General features: G+C 36.1%; 1 protein-coding gene and 1 long non-coding RNA gene across 2 annotated transcripts; both read left to right on the top strand.

The window, feature by feature from the left end:
- Positions 1-6221: 6221 nt before the first annotated feature.
- On the top strand, positions 6222-10479 carry LOC136841630 (astakine-like). The gene is made up of 4 exons (XM_067108751.1): positions 6222-6371; positions 7859-8004; positions 8972-9084; positions 10339-10479. The coding sequence occupies exons 2-4, from the start codon at positions 7860-7862 to the stop codon at positions 10468-10470; spliced, it is 390 nt and encodes a 129-aa protein (XP_066964852.1). The 5' UTR covers positions 6222-6371; position 7859; the 3' UTR covers positions 10471-10479.
- Positions 10480-17352: 6873 nt separating this feature from the next.
- Positions 17353-20637, top strand: LOC136841631 (uncharacterized). The gene is made up of 3 exons (XR_010854046.1): positions 17353-17493; positions 18219-18329; positions 19598-20637. It is a non-coding gene; the product is annotated as an uncharacterized lncRNA (long non-coding RNA).

The raw sequence follows: 20637 nt of genomic DNA, 5'->3' as shown, positions 1-20637 counted from the left end.
ACCTAGCATGCGTGAAGCTCAGAACACTACTTTCTAATAAATTTCTCCTTCCAGCCAGGTTTCCAGCATTGTAGTTATGGCTGCAAAGAATAACACAGCAAGTGAAGTTCTTATCCATAAATGTTAGCTCCCACATCCAAACACATTCTATGACAATGTGCCAACAAAGGAAGACATACATCTCACACACTGCATGGTTGGATACCCGACTTTTCATGCCTTTATTCACACGTGAAAACAGAGCCAAGAGTCTGCATTTAAATAGTGTACACACGCAAACTCCAAAGTTCTTCGCATTTGTGGTTATTTCTTTTCTCCTTTAGACTCCTGAACTTCTCCCATTCTTATGATTTCCTATTCTACAGCCGTCTGATTTTTAAGAGGCAGGTTTGTCTCGTCACGTATTCACATAAATGTTTGTCTGAGTAACAATGACAGCCTCGGGGTTAGCCTCGCTCACCAGAGGCTCCCATAGAAGTATCCATAAAACCGGAACAGATCGTCTCGACCCTTTCTTATATTATCGTTATTTTTAACGATATGGGTACTTTAGTGATAATAACTTCTAGCACTTCTGCTACTACTAATACTACTACTACTACTAATAATAATAATATCTGGGGCATTCATTCGCCTGACATAAAATAATATCCAAGAATCCTGGGTTCGAAGACCAGAGAAAATCAGATCAGCCGATGAAATAGGAAAACAGAATTGGGAGAAGTTGTTCCCGGAATTCTGATTTCCAATTTGAGATTGAGAAAGTATCTGTTAATCAGTCGGAGCGGTATGTCCTAATTTTTTCTCTTGCTCCGAAAACCCTAGATTCTTTTCGAGTTTCATCCTCCTTTTTTGCAGTAGGATACTGTGGACGACGCACTTTGTATCTCAGACACACACACATACGCACATATATAATACATATATACTATATATATGTACATATATATAGTATATTATCAATATGTCTACATACACACATACATATATATATATCAGTATATATATATATATATATATATATATATATATATATATACACAGTATATATATATATATATATATATATATATATATATATATATATATATATACAGTATATATATATATATATATATATATATATATATATATATATATATATGAAATATAAAAGTACTATGTCGTACATCTCATAAATATTAGGTGAAATCCACAATGAAATTCCTGTTACAAAACATAGTGCATTAGAAATATATATGTACAAAGTTTATAGCTTCCGTTCAACTGCTGTGTTCAAGTCCACAGCAGTTGGACGGAAGCTGTAAGCTTTGTACATATATATTTTTATACACTGTTTTGTAAAGGAATTTCATTGTGGATTTCACCTAACATGCACACACACACACATATATATATATATATATATATATATATATATATATATATATATATATATATATGTACATATATATGTGTGTATATATATATGTATATATATATATATATATATATATATATATATATATATATATATATATATATATATATATATATATATATATATGAAAATCGTCTTTTCTGCTGATTCTTGCTCTTATCTGCATTGAGAGAGAGAGAGAGAGAGAGAGAGAGAGAGAGAGAGAGAGAGAGAGAGAGAGAGAGAGAGAGAGAGCATCTACAGGAAGGCGAACAAACACCAACGTCCCAAATATTCTCCCCAATCGGGCCAAAGGATGCAAAGGACTCGAATAAACTGTGTCAAGGATGCCAAATAAAGAATGCCGCAATAACATAACAGAACGAGGCGTGATTGCGTTATCCTGCTTAATTCTCAAATTCTGCACATTTTGGAGCTCATGTATACCTTTCATTACGGGAAGCTCAGCTATTGCATTACTTGCAATAATCGTTAGATATTCACATAACATTCCCAAGAGCGAGACCTCAGCAGACCACCGCAATGGAATAATGCAATGTATTTCTTAAAAAAGCAACGGATGCTTTCCTTGCAAATTAGTACACAGGAAGTGCTCATTGAGGTTAACCGGCTGCTTAAGTAATACTAGGTAGACCAAAGAAAACATCTTCAGGAGGTCTGTAATGGTGCGTTCAACATCAGTTATTACATTCAGAGCTCGTCCAACCATGATATGGCCATTAGTTTACTATAATCGTCCCTAATGGGTTAAGGAGAGTGATAGGTACTGTGGGCTCCATCTGTAACTAGTACACCTGTATAAATTAATTAAAAAACTTTTGTTGTTAACAGTTCTACTTTGGCACAGGAAGAAGTAAGAGTTGATTAAACTCAATTAATTAAGTCAAAAGCGACACATTTTTTTTATGTCAAATATGGTTATGAAACTAATACAAGCACATCCATTGCAGAAACATGCATGCCCAAGCACGCCATCACTTCCTATCTTATTTGTATGATGGCAGCAGAACGGCAGAAAGTCATAATTTTAATGAAACACCGAATAAAAAAATCGCCCTTTCATTTTTTCTGCGATATAATAATATCCACGTTTCCTCTTGTCCAGTATAATGACAAACTAACAACCTCTGTAAAACGTACTGAAGTCTAATTCTTTCGTTATCATCATGGGTGTGGAACAACGCTTAGGACTTTCTCTTTACCTGTATCAATATTTTCTTATTTTTCTCCTTTGCAAGAGAGAGAGAGAGAGAGAGAGAGAGAGAGAGAGAGAGAGAGAGAGAGAGAGAGAGAGAGAGAGAGAGAGAGAGAGAGAGAGACGTGATGGGGTTGAGATTTATTTTACTGGAATGAATCAAATGTACAACAAGAATATAATGGAAATGGAGGGAGAAACTGAAGATCAGTGCAAAAGAGAAACTGAAAGACTGCCAAAAAAAAAAAAGAGAAAATGAAGGATGGTAGAAATGAGAAAAATTGAAAAATGGCAGGAAAGAGAAAATAACAAGACGGTAATTATATTAAAACGAAAAAATGAAGGGTAGTTGAAACGAGAGAAAATGAAGGACAGCAGAAAGAAGAGGAAACAAATAGAAAGAACAGAGGGAAGGAAAAGCACTAGATTAGAGAAAACTAAAGAAAGCAGAAATGACCAATATTGAACAGCAGAAAAGAGAAAAAGTGAAGGACATAACAGAACGAGAGAGGGACGGGCAGTAAAAGAGGGATAATGATGACGGTAGATGCAAAAGAAAATTAAAGGCAGATTGAATGAGGAAAATTGAATGAGATCAAGTGCAGCAGAAAAGAAAAAAAAAAAGCTGGGTAAAACCACAAGGGCAGCTGACTGACGCAAGGCATGGTTACACGAATGAATGATGATCCTTCTGCTCAAGGTAATTATCTTCTGTTAGGGAGAATAAACTATAAGAAACCAGAAATTAGGTTCGAAATCTTTGTTTTCTCAGTTTTTCTGGGAATACAGAAAAATAATATTGGATATATTCCTTCGAGAAAGTACGTTTTGAGAGAGAGAGAGAGAGAGAGAGAGAGAGAGAGAGAGAGAGAGAGAGAGAGAGAGAGAGAGAGAGAGAGAGAGAGAGAGATTTGAATGGATTCAAAATGAAAATATAAATTATGGCATATTTTGATCTTGGAGAAAGTACGATTTGAGAGAGAGAGAGAGAGAGAGAGAGAGAGAGAGAGAGAGAGATTTGAATGGATTCACAATGAAACAATAAAATTATGGCATATTTTGATCTTGGAGAAAGTACGATTTGAGAGAGAGAGAGAGAGAGAGAGAGAGAGAGAGAGAGAGAGAGAGAGAGAGAGAGAGAGAGAGATTTGAATGGATTCGCAATGAAACAATAAAATTATGGCATATTTTGATCTTGGAGAAAGTACGATTTGAGAGAGAGAGAGAGAGAGAGAGAGAGAGAGAGAGAGAGAGAGAGAGAGAGAGAGAGAGAGAGAGATTTGAATGGATTCGCAATGAAACAATAAAATTATGGCATATTTTGATCTTGGAGAAAGTACGATTTGAGAGAGAGAGAGAGAGAGAGAGAGAGAGAGAGAGAGAGAGAGAGAGAGAGAGAGAGAGGGAGATTTGAATGGATTCAAAATGAAAATATAAATTATGGCATATTTTGATCTTGGAGAAAGTACGATTTGAGAGAGAGAGAGAGAGAGAGAGAGAGAGAGAGAGAGAGAGAGAGAGAGAGAGAGAGAGAGATTTGAATGGATTCACAATGAAACAATAAAATTATGGCATATTTTGATCTTGGAGAAAGTACGATTTGAGAGAGAGAGAGAGAGAGAGAGAGAGAGAGAGAGATTTGAATGGATTCGCAATGAAACAATAAAATTATGGCATATTTTGATCTTGGAGAAAGTACGATTTGAGAGAGAGAGAGAGAGAGAGAGAGAGAGAGAGAGAGAGAGAGAGAGAGATAGAGAGAGAGATTTGAATGGATTCGCAATGAAACAATAAAATTATGGCATATTTTGATCTTGGAGAAAGTACGATTTGAGAGAGAGAGAGAGAGAGAGAGAGAGAGAGAGAGAGAGAGAGAGAGAGAGAGAGAGAGAGAGAGAGAGATTTGAATGGATTCGCAATGAAACAATAAAATTATGGCATATTTTGATCTTGGAGAAAGTACGGTTTGAGAGAGAGAGAGAGAGAGAGAGAGAGAGAAATTTGAACGGACTCACGCTGAAACAATAAAATATGGCATATTTTGATCTTGGAGAAAGCACGATTGAGAGAGAGAGAGAGAGAGAGAGAGAGAGAGAGAGAGAGAGAGAGAGAGAGAGAGAGAGAGAGAAATCTGAACGGATTCACACTGAAACAATAAAATATGGCATATTTTGATCTTGGAGAAAGCACGAGAGAGAGAGAGAGAGAGAGAGAGAGAGAGAGAGAGAGAGAGAGAGAGAGAGAGATTTGAATGGATTCACAGTGAAACAATAAAATTATGGCATATTTTGATCTTGGAGAAAATACGATTTGAGAGAGAGAGAGAGAGAGAGAGGGAGAGAGAGAGAGAGAGAGAGAGAGAGAGAGAGAGAGAGAGAGAGAGAGAGAGAGAGAGATTGAATGGATTCACACTGAAACAATAAATTATGGCATATTGTGATCTTGGAGAAAGCACGATTTGAGAGAGAGAGAGAGAGAGAGAGAGAGAGAGAGAGAGAGAGAGAGAGATCACAAAGATATTGTAAACTTATGGTCCGAGTATTTTGACAGACTAGATCACCCACGTCTGTTTTTTCTTTCTCTTCTCTCCAGTATTGAGAAAATTGATACCGGTTAAATCATTAGAATACTCAATCAAGTGGTTTACCCAAGTAGCAAGTTATGTGGTTTATTACAATGGATTTCCGGTTGCGACTAGTGTTACGTTGTTGCCTTTGCCTCTCGTCCGCGTTGCGCCACTAGGCCAATGTTTGGTTGTTTCTCTCTTCTTCTTGGCAAGGTTGTGATTATCTGATTTCCGTCGCCCATTATATTCTTCTGATGCACATAGCCTTGTAGATTTAGCTATGATGCATGAATTACTCGATGAAGTTTCAGTACCCCATGCAAGGGAGGTTTTCATATTTCTTAGATGTCCTTGCGAGTTTGTTATGCGCTTTATCAGTATGGTGATGTGCATCATACTTAGACTGTTATTTTTTCATAATTTACCTATAATTATTGTTCGTATGCTTTGCTACTTACAACCATATTTCATTGTTGCAAAATAATATATTAATCATACAACTAGGAAATGCCAAATGAGCACGGGTTTGAATTTCTGTGTTCAGTAATCCATTAATTTTCATATATTTATATGTTGCTACACTCTAACATGTTCCTTTGTTGTAGCTGAAACATTCTTCCTACAGCTACGAAATGACATCTGAGAAAAGTATATCTGAATAATACGTCACGCTGATCTTCCCAAAACATCCTCATATCCGTCCTCTCTCTCACCTGTGGAAGCTTTCTGCAGCGTCGGTGATTCACGTCTGCTCCTCTCATCGTCCCGACTCCCGCCCCCTGTCCCCGGCCCACAACACATTCGACGTCTTCCGTCGGGGAAGTCCAACTGGTTTCGTCAAAGCCGGAGTTCCTTGTCAGTCAACTTGGTTGGTTATCTTTAATTTTTATGACGTTACTGTCGCTTTAAGATTAAATAACCACGATGTATTTCGCAGCATGCAGACAAAAAAGGCTTTATGAAGGGTTTAGTCAAGTAAATGATCTTTGATAACACCAAAAGAAGCTCATGGCAGATGAGAGGCACATCTTCATGGGAAGCGTATAAAGGCAAACAGCACAGCCAGTAGGAGGTCAGTCGTGCGCTGGTTGGGCTAGTGATCGTACCACGCTCCAGGACTTGAACAGGGAACCATCTGTTGACTTCAGCTTGCCCAGCATCAGTGGATTTCTTTTTGTCAACTCATTCAGGTTAGAGTTCAACTTCTTTTGTGAATTTAATTTACTGGTCTGAAACTTAGTTTTTCAGTGGGCAAGTTGATGTGGTTTTTAATATGTTTTCAATGTTTACCAATTCCAGAGATTAGCCATTATTTAGAAATTATAAGTGCTCGTGGTTCCTGGTGTTTAGCAGACCAGACCCTGTCACCATTCTTGACATTTATAACATGAAGTTCTAGCAGGTCAATGTTATTTCAAAGAGACGGTCCACAACTGACTCACATTAGGTACAATTATATTCTAAATATACTTGAGCAACAGATCACTTCAGCTGGATAGGTCTACTGCTCAGGTAAACAAAAGCCACTGGATACAAATTAATTATGTATTTGTGAATCCTGACGTAATCCCACGTTACGGTCGGATATTCATGCTGCCGTAGCTTTGTAAACTATGCTGACATTCAATTATCCTTTATGTCTGTGTTCTGTAACTTTATTTCCAATTTTTCGACTTGAGTGATTTTGTTCGCTTTTCGCATTAGTAAGCTCTCGTGTGCTTTGAGACTTCTGATACCTGTAAAACGCAAATTAAAGCAATATGAGAGATAATGAGAGGATCCTAACTTCGACACGTTCCACTCATTAAAGATAATTTTTTTTCCACGTGACAATAGCCCCCAAAATCCAAAGAACTTCTGGATTTACTAGCAACTACTCCGCTTCCTTTTAAATATTACACTCAAGATTAAGAGAATGGTCATATTCACTTAAACAACAATAGAAGATTTTGTGATCATACAAATAAAGCAATTGTGTTTTTTTTATATTCTTAAAATATTTGCCTTATACTACATTGTTCTTATTCACATCATACTTAGCCTACTATGTTGCATTGTACTACATTGTTCATGCATCATAGATAATGTTTTACTTTATACTACCGTGTTCTTATTCACATCATACTTACTGTGTTACTTTATACTGCATTGTAATGATTCACATTATACAGACTGTGTTACCTTATACTACATTGTTCATATGCTCTTGATATTCAGCGAGGGAGTTATGTTTCGATCTCAGCTGTTGGAATGCTAATCCTGGTAGGCACTGCATGGATGCTACACATAATTTCGTCATTATTATTATTATTATTATTATTATTATTATTATTATTATTATTATTATTATCAACTTGGTCCCTATGAAGAAAACCCAGACGAACCCAGGTAGAATAAATAATCGCTGAAAAAGACTTAATCCACGACTTGCTTGAAACACAGACATAATCTCATTTAAAATTCGTTACATCGTTCCTCAGAAAGTTGCTTTGTAAGAATTCAAGTCTCGTTCTATTTGAATAATTCGTGTAAATAGATGTCGATGTTGTCTTTCTTTTTCCTTCTAGTTTTGCAGGGAAAACATTCGGAGAGGGAACAAAAGCCCTTAATAACTGAACTAGACTCCGTGCTGGCATTTAATATAGCAACTGCATTGATGATTTTCTTTCATTTTCAGGATGTGCATTTACCGCAAGATGTTTTCGGCTATGGTGGTGGCCTTGATCGTCGTGATGTGGACGGACAGACAGGCATACGCAAGCCTTTCCTCACCTGAATGCAAAGCTAGCAGTAACTGTGGGCCCGACGCTTGTTGCTTAGTCGGTAAGATTAAAATCTAAAACGTTTTGTGAAAGATTTGACTAAAGAAACTAAACTATCGTCATATTATTTTTAGATAATGAAGAAGGCATATTTCTTGTGTATAACTTCATTTGCATAAACAGATACGGATATGATTCCGAAAAGAGAAGAAAGGGAAGACAGCTTGAATCTTGATTCGAAGTAAGACTGATTTTTGCTTGCTGTTACATCCCTAGTAATGTCACGCCTATTTATTTATTTAGTTTGTTTACGAAAATTTCTGGTAGATATTATATAGCCATATCCAGATTCAACTTTCATTTGTTTTTATGATTTATGATGTATCGGGGAACGATTAGCTAGAAAATATTAAGTAAAAATCAATATGTATATTGTTTGATGATGATTCAGTTTTTCCCAAATCATTTTCTCATTCAAGTGGCGCAAAATTTATTCATACTGCCAGGATTGCTTTATAATTATATATATATATATATATATATATATATATATATATATATATATATATATATATATATATATATATATATATCTGCATGTATGTATGTATGTATTAATATATATATATATATATATATATATATATATATATATATATATATATATATATATATATATATATATATATATATATATATATATATATATATATATATATATATATATATATATATATATATATATATATGTATGTATGTATGTATGTATTAATATATATATATATATATATATATATATATATATATATATATATATATATATATATATATATATATATATATATATATATATATATATATATATATATATATATATATATATATATATATATCAGAGAACTGTAGTCTAGTTCAGGCTACATTTGGCAACATTGCGCTCCATAACTGACAAAATATTGTCGATTATCTACAAACGGCTGCTTAAGTAGGATTCTTTTCGACAATGCTTTTTTTTCTCTTTGCCACAGGATTCGCACGCTACAGCTTGCCCCAATGCGCCCCCATGGGAAATGTTGGAGACTGGTGCCGAATCCAAAATTCCCCAAGGGAAATGACCCTGAATTATCCTAACGGCCTTGTGGTAAGATTGTCGATTGACTTTTCTTGAACTCTGTCACCCTTTTTGAGAGAGATTGGTTCTCTAGGATTTCGTAATTTTAAGAAGGGGTTATTATTTTAACGTTAAATTTTGTAAGCTGCCCCGCTGGTATAGTGGTTAGTGTAGTGGGATGCCACTTAGATGTGGCAGGTTCGCGTCTCCCCCAGGGAGGTTAAAAGTCACTGGCTCTATCATGATCAGTTACTGCTGTAGTGTGGGGTCTGCAGTAGCAAGTTGAAACCAACAATCGTTGGAAGCTTGAATTTCAAGTCAATGGCCCCTGTGTGCTTGTTCCATGTGAATAGGTTTTATCTTCTGAAATAATAATAATAATAATAATAATAATAATAATAATAATAATAATAATAATAATAATAATAATAATAACCAGTGCCCTCTTAATGTTTGGATTTGCTCACAAATCCATTTGTCATTTTTGTTGGTGTTTCCAAAAGCTCTCGACGAGTATGAAAATTATAGCTACTACTTGGAAAATCTAGTTATTCTTGTTGTTTGTTAACTTACTGTTGTTATTTTGCTTGCTATTTACAATGCTAGAAATGCCTCTGGAATAAGCCGAAGATCATCAAGAGAGCTTCCACATTTGAAAGAAAGGGATAGGAAAATAACGAAAAACACAGGAATAGATAACTAAATAGATAAACGAATAAACTACTACTGAAAATAAAAGAATAATGAACACTGCAAAAACGATATTGGCAAAGGTAAGTCGAATGTTCTTGCGTTTTACCTTTAGAAAAGGAACTCAAGAAAATTGGGTACTTGCAGTGTAAGGTAGCATTGACAAAAGGGTCTGAAGATTCATTATCGTGCCCTGGCAACCTATCAGTGAGAAATCAGACGCACTGTTGATAGTTGGGTCGGGAAAACCTCTATAATGAAGCCTTCAATCTCGTTGGCCACGGCTTTAGACGGGGAGTTGAGATTATGGTTACCCAGCATCTTCTCCATTTGGTTGATAGACAAAAGTGAATTTCATGAGTATCAAATAGTTATTCAACTTTTGTTGCATTGTCTTTCATTCCTGTCCTCAATTCTGCTATGGCAGCTAAAAGTGTAGCACGATTTATTTAAGAAAGTATCTTGTCTTTTAACGAAATAAATCCATGAGTTTCCCATATGTTTTTGGGAAAGTTCTTCCCGTTTATTTACATCATTTATTGTTTCTGTAGACGTTTTCTATCAGTTTAGTCACAAAGCTTCTCCTTCTTGCAGCTCCAACTTCAAGAGGCTTACCACGGAATGTGCCCTTGCCGCGCCGGCCTCCTCTGCTCCAGAACAACTTCCCAGTGCTCTCTGCCGGAGCTGTCCGGCGACGACAATTCACTCCAAAGCATCTCAGGCTAATGCCCGGGCATGGGTTGTGGATATGAGCCCAGACAGAGCGACTCTAGGGTTCCTGCTGCTGCTAACAGCGTTCTGGAACCTAGAAAGAGTTGCTCGGTCTTGGGCTTTTTTGTATACCTTGGTCCTATTTAATCTACGTGTACCTGCCTCCCTAGGCCCCTGGATCATTGTTTGAACGGGGATGTATTTACAGTTTTCATATGCAGTATTTCCTATTTATGGTTAAGAATTTTATGTGCACAAATAACGAGTCGTTTTATATCAAAGCTGCAAAGAGTTCTGAATTCGTATACAACAGAACTCAAGTTCAATCAAGACGTTGAGATTTCAGGATGTCTATTGGAAAATTTCGTCGGGGACACTGGACAGAAGATAATTTTTCATTAACAAATCCCGTGCAGTCCTCAATATCGTAATTAGTCTAATTACTACTATTCTTTGGAAGTTAATCTCTTAAAAAATATGAGGAGAGTTTTCCATCACTCTGAGTGAAACTTGGGAGGCAGTCGTCCTCTCTCTCCTTACCAATGAACCTTCATGAAACCGAAGTGTTATGACGCTTTCTATTATCATCAGAATTAATGTTGGTCTCCTCCTTTATTCTTCATGCTCTGAAGAAAAGGAAACGAAATGTTGTAATTTTTAAGAGAGGAATGTTGCTGTTGCAGCGTTCCTGTCTTGTAGGACATATCCAGGGCTACTTTTTTTTTTTTTATCCCGAAGCATTTGCATATCTCCTTGCTAATGTTGTTTAATACTTGCAGCAAGAAGAACGTACGTTATTTGTATGCACACCATTACGCTTGAGGCTTTACAGTTGAACTCTGTATCATTAATACAACATGCATTTATGCAGGCTGCAATTAGCTATTCTTGTACCAAAGACGGCCTATTTGGGCATTTTGTTAACTATTTATAAGAGAATGAATAAAATTTTAATGATCTCAATGACTTTTTAATCAATAGGCTACAGCGTACAAATAATCCTTAAGCAATTACAATCTCACGTGAATGACTCACTTGGAGGGCAAATTCCTGTTTGGAAAACTTAAAGATTTGATATCATCATCACAAACAATAATCTTTGACGATTCTCATTCTTTTTATTCTGAAGAATTCTGTTTGCTCAGCGTTGATGAATATGAATGCCATTCACTATATATAAAATGTGAACACCCAGATGAAATCAGTACTTGGGCACTACGGAAAAATTAACGACGGTACCTCTCGTCAATTGGACATTGTCCGCTCCTATAAACCGTCCAGGGAGCTTGGCGAAAAGTCAGAAATGCCCCTTTTTCCTACATATATATATATATATACATATATATATATATATATATATATATATATATATATATATATATATATATATATATATTATATATATATATATATATATATATATATATATATATTATATATATATATATATATATATATATATATATATATATATATATATATATAAAAAAGTCGTTGCTTGTGACAGGAGGTGGCATCGGAGAAAAGCAAAAAGCCAGTCAGTGGTCCCTATGGAAACTGTTACAATGTAAAAGATTGTGAATCAAAAACACGAAACAATTAAACAAGAAAAAACGTCTCCACCACAAAGAGAGAGAGAGAGAGAGAGATAGAGAGGTTCCCTAACCTCGAAGTAGGGGGACGGAATGTCTCTTGGCTTGCCTTCATCATATGAAGACTTTCTCCCAATAGAATATCCAATCCAAAAGTCAGTGAAAGCGCCAGTGGTTCCAGGTGACTGACAGTTCGAAAAGTACATCCAAATCTATCTAACTTGGGAGGAAATTTCTGCCTGACAAGGGAATTTGCTCACCTCGGACCCCCTCCTTAACCTTAATTTATTGTTTACCTTAGCTTTTGGACTACGATCTTTTGTACTTGGGAAGTTTGAGTGGTTAACAGTGTGGTGCTCTTGCTCCTCACTAACCAGAATCTACGACAGGCTCAGTCATAACCGTCATCTCCTGCTGTCATAGCTATCAAACCGTTAATTAGACATTCACGATATGGGTCATCTCAGAATAATAAGACCCCTAATTCCTTTCGCTTAGTTGCAGGGTAAGATTACATCTCACCTGTAGGAGGCGTGTGGAGAAACAGATTCAGAAATATGTACTTATAGCGGTGCTACTTTGACTCTTTATCTACTTCGAGGTGCTAGTACTAAACATGGCAGAAGCGCCTTGGGATGCCGTGTTTAGTACTAGCCCCTAGGGAATCAAATATTATATACATCCATTTCTATATTGTGTGGTCGACAAATTATATTAATAAACGATGTCTTCGTGCGGCTGTCCACTACACATTTACTATACGGTGTTTAGTACTAGCACCTCGGAGTGGGTGACGCGTAGGTAACAAGCCAAAGTAGCACCGTTAAATCAATAGCAAAGCTGAGCCGTTTTGAATATTACAACATTCAACCTGGCACGTTGTTCTGATAATAACACTCTAGCAAGTGAAAATTGGGAAATGTCTATAATTATGCGGTAACTTCACAATTCAGATATAAAAGTCTTCATTGGTTAAAGTGATAACGGAATATTACCATACTCAAGAAATCGCATTGTGGGTGGCGCAAAATATACACAAAATACCCAACGCTTGTACAACAGTCACATAACCGGCTGCTAGATAGCCGTGAGACCGAGATCAGATTATGACTTACAAAACAGTTGTCTTTGCCGTTAATGTGTAAATACATCGTTTATCGTAAACTTGTGCTATGCATATTATTCCACAAGGAGAAACCCCTGCAATTTTCACTAGTCGTCCTTCGGATTATTTTTATTCTGTCTTGGCTATAAATTAACAAATGTAACATCTACTGACTATCCTAGCTTAAAGCGAATCAGTGAAGCAATAAAGCAAGCTATTTCACACAAGAAATGTTCCCAGCATAGACAAAAGGAAAAATGAAACATCGAAGAACTAACCTTAACCAACCTAAATAATAATGAAGAATAAAAACTACATAACAATACATTTTAAATCAAGAAAAACGAGAGTTAGAAAACTTCCCTGACGATCTAGAAAAAAAAGGCGTGAACATCACCAGGCAAACGTGATTCAAACTTACGTAGATATATACAGAAGGGCTTACATGGGCAGAGGAAACAGCTTTTGTTATATAGAACGGGGTTAAAATTGACGCTAGATTAACCACTACCTTTCGTAGACTTAAATAAACTAACATAGAAACTAGGAGGCGAATACGCTGTGGTTACTTAGTACAAACCTAACGATAGGCACAATGATTCAATCGAAAAAGACCCTATTCGAAAGAAAACGAGACCGCGGGTGATGGTTTCCACTAAAACCCACCGAAACCTTCGAGACTCAATATAATTAGATCTCCAAAAATTCATGAGACCCCACTTCGATTTCGACCAATAATATAATTTCCTTACGGCTAAAATCAATGTTTCAGATATCGTGGGCTTACGGTGATAAAGATGAAAAATATTTCTTGAATAATGCATGCAAATGCTTATGCATACAAAAAATCATCACACCTTCATATTTAATTCATAAACATGCCGATTTATATCGATAATATAACCAAAGTCCAAAGAAACAATACTAGCACGTGAAGCCGAACTTGCAACAGAGAGTCAACTCAGGTTAAATGAACGATGAGCTTCAAATAATGATTATTTATCTCATCTTGCGTAAATGAAGACATCTGGCTAAGTGAGCGCGAATAAAAGGTATTCTTATAATTTCTTGCATATAAATTTACAAGGGTAGGTTAATGTTCGAAGTAACATGGAATATTGTTGTCTGCGGGTCTGTTGTCTTGGGTCTAGGGAGGTGAATGGAATACCCACTGTAGTTTTGGTTGGAGGGCGGGAAATTTCAGTTAGTGCATGGCATGGTGGCAATGGTAATGTGGTTTTCTTTACAGAATACTCTGCATATTTATTATTTTCTTGGGCAAACAAATAATTATAATTGCTCAGTGACTGAGCACTTTCGGGGCTATTTAACCAAAGAACTTATTGAAGAAAAGTTTGAAATCCCATTCAGTTCCCGTCATCCTTATTGCTGATGATATAGTAAAATAAACTGCGAATCAGTTCATAGGCCTAGCTTCACTGGTCCATGCTTCATGTTCTAGCAGTAAACAGTATCAAAGGTTGTTTTTCAGTTTACGGATGTAGATATTACTTTGTTATCATAATACAGTTATTTTTATATGTATGCAATGAAACTGTACATAACATTAATTTTGAATGACAAGAAAATTTCATGAGTTGAACAGTCTGTGAGCATTGGTGTAAGTGTAGTCGGGGCTATACTAATGAGATAAATTATAATTATTAAAAGTGCATCATTCGTTTGTTTGATATGAGCAGACTGTTCAATACAAGAACGTCTCTGTGCTTGTGTTGGTATATTATCGATACAAATTGGCATGTTTATGATTTATATAAATAACAAGCCAACTATATCGGAAACGCTGATTGAAGCCAATCACGAGGTACCCATGGGCATGCACCAAATCTTCGCCCCCAGGTGGGGAGGTGAAATGAAACCGGCTATATGTTCTCTGCTGCACGTTTAAATGTGTTCAGTGATCTATTAATTGTCATACATTCATATGTTGCTACACTCAAACATATTCCTTTGTTGCAGCTGAAATGTTCTTCCTACAGCTATGAAATGACATCTGAGAAAAGTTTGAATAATACGTCACGGCGATCTTCCCCAAACCTCCTCATATCCACATATCCGTCCTCTCTCTCATCTGTGGAAGCTTTCTGCAGCGTCCGTGATTCACGTCTACTCCTCTCATAGTCCCGACTCCGGCCCCAATCCCCGGCCCACAACTCATTTGACGTCTTCCGTCGGGGAAGTCCAACTGGTTTCGTCAAAGCCAGAGTTCCTTGTCCGTCAATTTGGTTGGTTATCTTTCATTTTTATGACGTTACTGTCGCTTTAAGATTAAATAACCACGATGTATTTCGCAGCATGCAGACAAAATAAGGCTTTATAAAGAGTTTAGTCAAGCTAATGATCCTTGATAACGCCAAAAGAAGACTCCTGGTAGATGCGAGGCGCATCTTCATGGGAAGAGTATAAAGGCAAACAGTGGGTGCAGCCAGCAGGTCAGTTGTGCGCTGGTTGGGCTAGTGATCCTACTAAGCTCTAGGACTTGAGCAGGACATCATCTGTTGACTTCTACTTGCCTAGCATCAGTGGATTTCTTTTTGACAACTCATTCAGGTTAGAGTTCAACTTCTTTTGTGAATTTAATTTACTGGTCTGAAACTTAGTTTTTCAGTGGGCAAGTTGATGTGGTTTTTAATGTTTTCAATGTTTACCAATTCCAGAGATTAGCCATTATTTAGAAATTATAAGTGTTTGTCATTTCTGGTGTTTAGCAGACCAGACTCTGTCACTATTCTTGACATTTATAACATGAAGTTCTAGCAGGTCAATGTTATTTCAAAGAGACGGTCCACAATTGACTCACATTAGGTACAATTATATTCTAAATATACTTGAGCAACAGATCACTTCAGCTGGATAGGTCTACTGCTCAGGTAAACAAAAGCCACTGGATACAAATTAATTATGTATTTGTGAATCCTGACGTAATCCCATGTTACGTTCGGATATTCATGCTGTCGTAGCCTCGGAAACTATGCTGCCATTCACTTATCCTTTATGTCTGTGTTCTGTAACTTTATTTCCAATTTTTCGACTTGAGTGATTTTGTTCGCTTTTCGCATTGACAAGCTCTCGTGTGCTTTGAGACTTCTGATACCGGTAAAACGCAAATTAAAGCAATATGAGAGATAATGAGAGGATCCTAACTTCGACACGTTCCACTCATTAAAGATAATTTTTTTTCCACGTGACAATAGCCCCCAAAATCCAAAGAACTTCTGGATTTACTAGCAACTACTCCGCTTCCTTTTAAATATTACATTCAAGATTAAGAGAATAGCCATATTCACTTAAACAACAATCGAAGATTTTGTGATAATACAAATTAAGCAATTGGTTTTTTTTATATTTTTAAAATATTTGCCTTATACTACATTGTTCTTATTCACATCATACTTACTATGTTGCATTGTACTACATTGTTCATACATCATAGATAATGCTTTACTTTATACTGCCGTGTTCTTATTCAAATCATACATACTGTGTTACTTTATACTACATTGTTCATATTCACATTATACATACTGTGTTACTTATACTACGTTAGTCTTATTCACATCATACATATTGTGTTACATAATGCTACAATATTCTTATTCACATCATACATACTGTGTTACAGTACATTGTTCATATTAACTTCATACATACTGTATTGCCATGTGAGAAGAATATTTGGAGCCCTTGATATTCAGTCAGGGAGTTATGTTTCGATCTCAGCTGTTGGAATGCTAATCCTAGTAGGCACTGCATGGATGCTACACAAAATATCGTCATTATTATTATTATTATTATTATTATTATTATTATTATTATTATTATTATTATCAACTTGGTCCCTATGAAGAAAACCCAGACCAACCCAGGTAGAATAAATAATCGCAGAAAAAGACTTAATCCACGACTTACTTTAACACAGACATAACCTCATTTAAAATTCGTTACATCGTTCCTCAGAAAGTTGCTTTGTAAGAATTCAAGTCTCGTTCTATTTGAATAATTCATGTAAATAGATGTCGATGTTGTGTTTCTTTTTCCTTTTGGTTTTGCAGGGAAAGAGGTTCCCTCGAAGTCCACATTCGGAGAAGGAACAAAAGCCCTTAATAACTGTGAACTAGACTCCGTGCTGGCATTTAATATAGCAACGGCATTGATGATTTTCTTTCATTTTCAGGATGTGCATTTACCGCAAGATGTTTTCGGCTACGGTGGTGGCCTTGATCGTCGTGATGTGGACGGACAGACAGGCATACGCAAGCCTTTCCTCACCTGAATGCAAAGCTAGCAGTAACTGTGGGCCCGACGCTTGTTGCTTAGTCGGTAAGATTAAAATCTAAAACGTTTTGTGAAAGATTTGACTAAAGAAACTAAACTATCGTCATATTATTTTTAGATAATGAAGAAGGCATATTTCTTTTGTATAACTTCATTTGCATACACAGATCCAGATATGATTCCGAAAAGAGAAGAAAGGGAAGACAGCTTGAATCTTGATTCGAAGTAAAACTGATTTTTGCTTGCTGTTACATCCCTAGTAATGTCACGCCTATTTATTTATTTAGTTTATTTACGAAAATTTATGGTAGATGTTATATAGTCATATCCAGATTCAACTCTCATTTGTTTTTATGATTTATGATGTACCGGGGAACGATTAGCTAGAAAATATTAAGTAAAAATCAATATGTATATTGTTTGATGATGATTCAGTTTTTCCCCAAATCATTTTCTCATTTAAGTGGCGCAAAAGTTATTCATACAGCCAGGATTACTTTATAATAATTTATATATATATATGTATATATATACATACATACATACATACATACATACATACATATATATATATATATATATATATATATATATATATATATATATATATATATATATATATATATATATATATATCAGAGAATTGTAGTCTAGTTCAGGCCACATTTGGCAACATTGCACCGCATAGCTGACAAAATATTGTCGATTATCTACAAACGGCTGCTTAAGTAGGATTCTTTTCGACAATGCTTTTTTTCTCTTTGCCACAGGATTCGCACGCTACAGCTTGCCCCAATGCGCCCCAGGAAAATGTTGGAGACTGGTGCCGAATCCAAAATTCCCCAAGGGAAATGACCCTGAATTATCCTAACGGCCTTGTGGTAAGATTCTCGATTGACTTTTCTTGAACTCTGTCACCCTTTTTGAGAGAGATTGGTTCTCTAGGATTTCGTAATTTTAAGAAGGGGTTATTATTTTAACGTTAAATTTTGTAAGCTGGCCCGCTGGTATAGTGGCTAGTGTAGTGGATGCCACTTAGATGTGGCGGGTTCGCGTCTCCCCCAGGGAGGTGAAAAATCACTGGCCCTATCATGATCAGTTACTGCTGTAGTGTGGGGTCTGCAGTAGCAAGTTGAAACCAACAATCGTTGGAAGCTTGAATTTCAAGTCAGTGGCCCTTGTGTGCTTGTTCCATGTGAATAGGTTTCATCTATTGAAATAATAATAATAATAATAATAATAATAATAATAATAATAATAATAATAATAATAATAATAATAATAATAATAACCAGTGCCCTCTTAATGTTTGGATTTGCTCACAAATCCATTTGTCATTTTTGTTGGTGTTTGCAAAAGCTCTCGACGAGTATGAAAATTATAGCTACTACTTGGAAAATCTAGTTATTCTTGTTGTTTGTTAACTTACTGTTGTTATTTTGCTTGCTATTTACAATGCTAGAAATGCCTCTGGAATAAGCCGAAGATCATCAAGAGAGCTTCCAAATTTGAAAGAAAGGGATAGGAAAATAACGAAAAACACAGGAATAGATAACTAAATAGATAAACGAATAAACTGCTGCTGAAAATAAAAGAATAATGAACACTGCAAAAACGATACTAGCAAAGGTAAGTCGAATGTTCTTGAGTTTTACCTTTAGAAAAGGAACTCAAGAGAACTGGGTACTTGCAGTGTAAGGTAGCATTGACAAAAGGGTCTGAAGATTCATTATCGTGCCCTGGCAACCTATCAGTGAGAAATGAGACGCACTGTTGATAGTTGGGTCAGGAAAACCTCTATAATGAAGTCTTCAATCTCGTTGGCCACGGCTTTAGACGGGGAGTTGAGATTATGGTTACCCAGCATCTTCTCCATTTGGTTGATAGACAAAAGTGAATTTCATGAGTATCAAATAGTTATTCAACTTTTGTTGCACTGTCTTTCATTCCTGTCCTCAATTCTGCTATGGCAGCTAAAAGTGTAGCACGATTTATTTAAGAAAGTATCTTGCCTTTTAACGAAATAACTCCTTTTTATCCATGAGTTTCCCATATATTTTTGGGAAAGTTCTTCCCGTTTATTTACAACATTTATTGTTTCTGTAGACGTTTTCTATCAGTTTAGTCACAAAGCTTCTCCTTCTTGCAGCTCCAACTTCAAGAGGCTTACCACGGAATGTGCCCTTGCCGCGCCGGCCTCCTCTGCTCCAGAACAACTTCCCAGTGCTCTCTGCAGGGCTAATGCCCGGGCAAGGGTTGTGGATATGAGCCCAGACAGAGCGACTCTAGGGTACCTGCTGCTGTTAACAGCGTTCTTGAACCTAGAAAGAATCGCTCAGTCTTGAGCTTTCTTGTATACCTTGGTCCTATTTAATCTACGTGTACCTGCCTCCCTAGGCCCCTGGATCATTGTTTGAACGGGGATGTATTTACAGTTTTCATATGCAGTATTTCCTATTTATGGTTAAGAATTTTATGTGCACAAATAACGAGTCGTTTTATATCAAAGCTGCAAAGAGTTCTGAATTCGTATACAACAGAACTCAAGTTCAATCAAGACGTTGAGATTTCAGGATGTCTATTGGAAAATTTCGTCGGGGACACTGGACAGAAGATAATTTTTCATTAACAAATCCCGTGCAGTCCTCAATATCGTAATTAGTCTAATTACTACTATTCTTTGGAAGTTAATCTCTTAAAAATTATGAGGAGAGTTTTCCATCACTCTGAGTGAAACTTGGGAGGCAGTCGTCCTCTCTCTCCTTACCAATGAACCTTCATGAAACCGAAGTGTTATGACGCTTTCTATTATCATCAGAATTAATGTTGGTATCTTCCTTTATTCTTGATGCTCTGAAGAAAAGAAAACGAAATGTTGTAATTTTTAAGAGAGGAATGTTGCTGTTGCAGCGTTCCTGTCTTGTAGGACATATCCAGGGCTACTTTTTTTTTTTTATCCCGAAGCATTTGCATATCTCCTTGCTAATGTTGTTTAATACTTAGAGCAAGAAGAACGTACGTTATTTGTATGCACACCATTACGCTTGAGGCTTTACAGTTGAACTCTGTATCATTAATACAACATGCATTTATGCAGGCTGCAATTGGCTATTCTTGTACCAAAGACGGCCTATTTGGGCATTTTGTTAACTATTTATAAGAGAATGAATAAAATTTTAATGATCTCAA

The sequence above is a fragment of the Macrobrachium rosenbergii genome, chromosome 9, assembly GCF_040412425.1.
Source record: "Macrobrachium rosenbergii isolate ZJJX-2024 chromosome 9, ASM4041242v1, whole genome shotgun sequence".
NCBI lineage: Eukaryota > Metazoa > Arthropoda > Malacostraca > Decapoda > Palaemonidae > Macrobrachium > Macrobrachium rosenbergii.
This window is presented reverse-complemented; position numbering and strand designations above follow the sequence as displayed.

Bases quoted from the DNA above. Each gene is read 5' to 3' on its own strand.
- LOC136841630 (XM_067108751.1), top strand. From the start codon at position 7,860: ATGTGCATTTACCGCAAGATGTTTTCGGCTATGGTGGTGGCCTTGATC. The intron at 8,005-8,971 runs GTAAGATTAAAA...TCTTTGCCACAG, and splicing joins CGACGCTTGTTGCTTAGTCG to GATTCGCACGCTACAGCTTG. The intron at 9,085-10,338 runs GTAAGATTGTCG...TCCTTCTTGCAG, and splicing joins ATTATCCTAACGGCCTTGTG to CTCCAACTTCAAGAGGCTTA.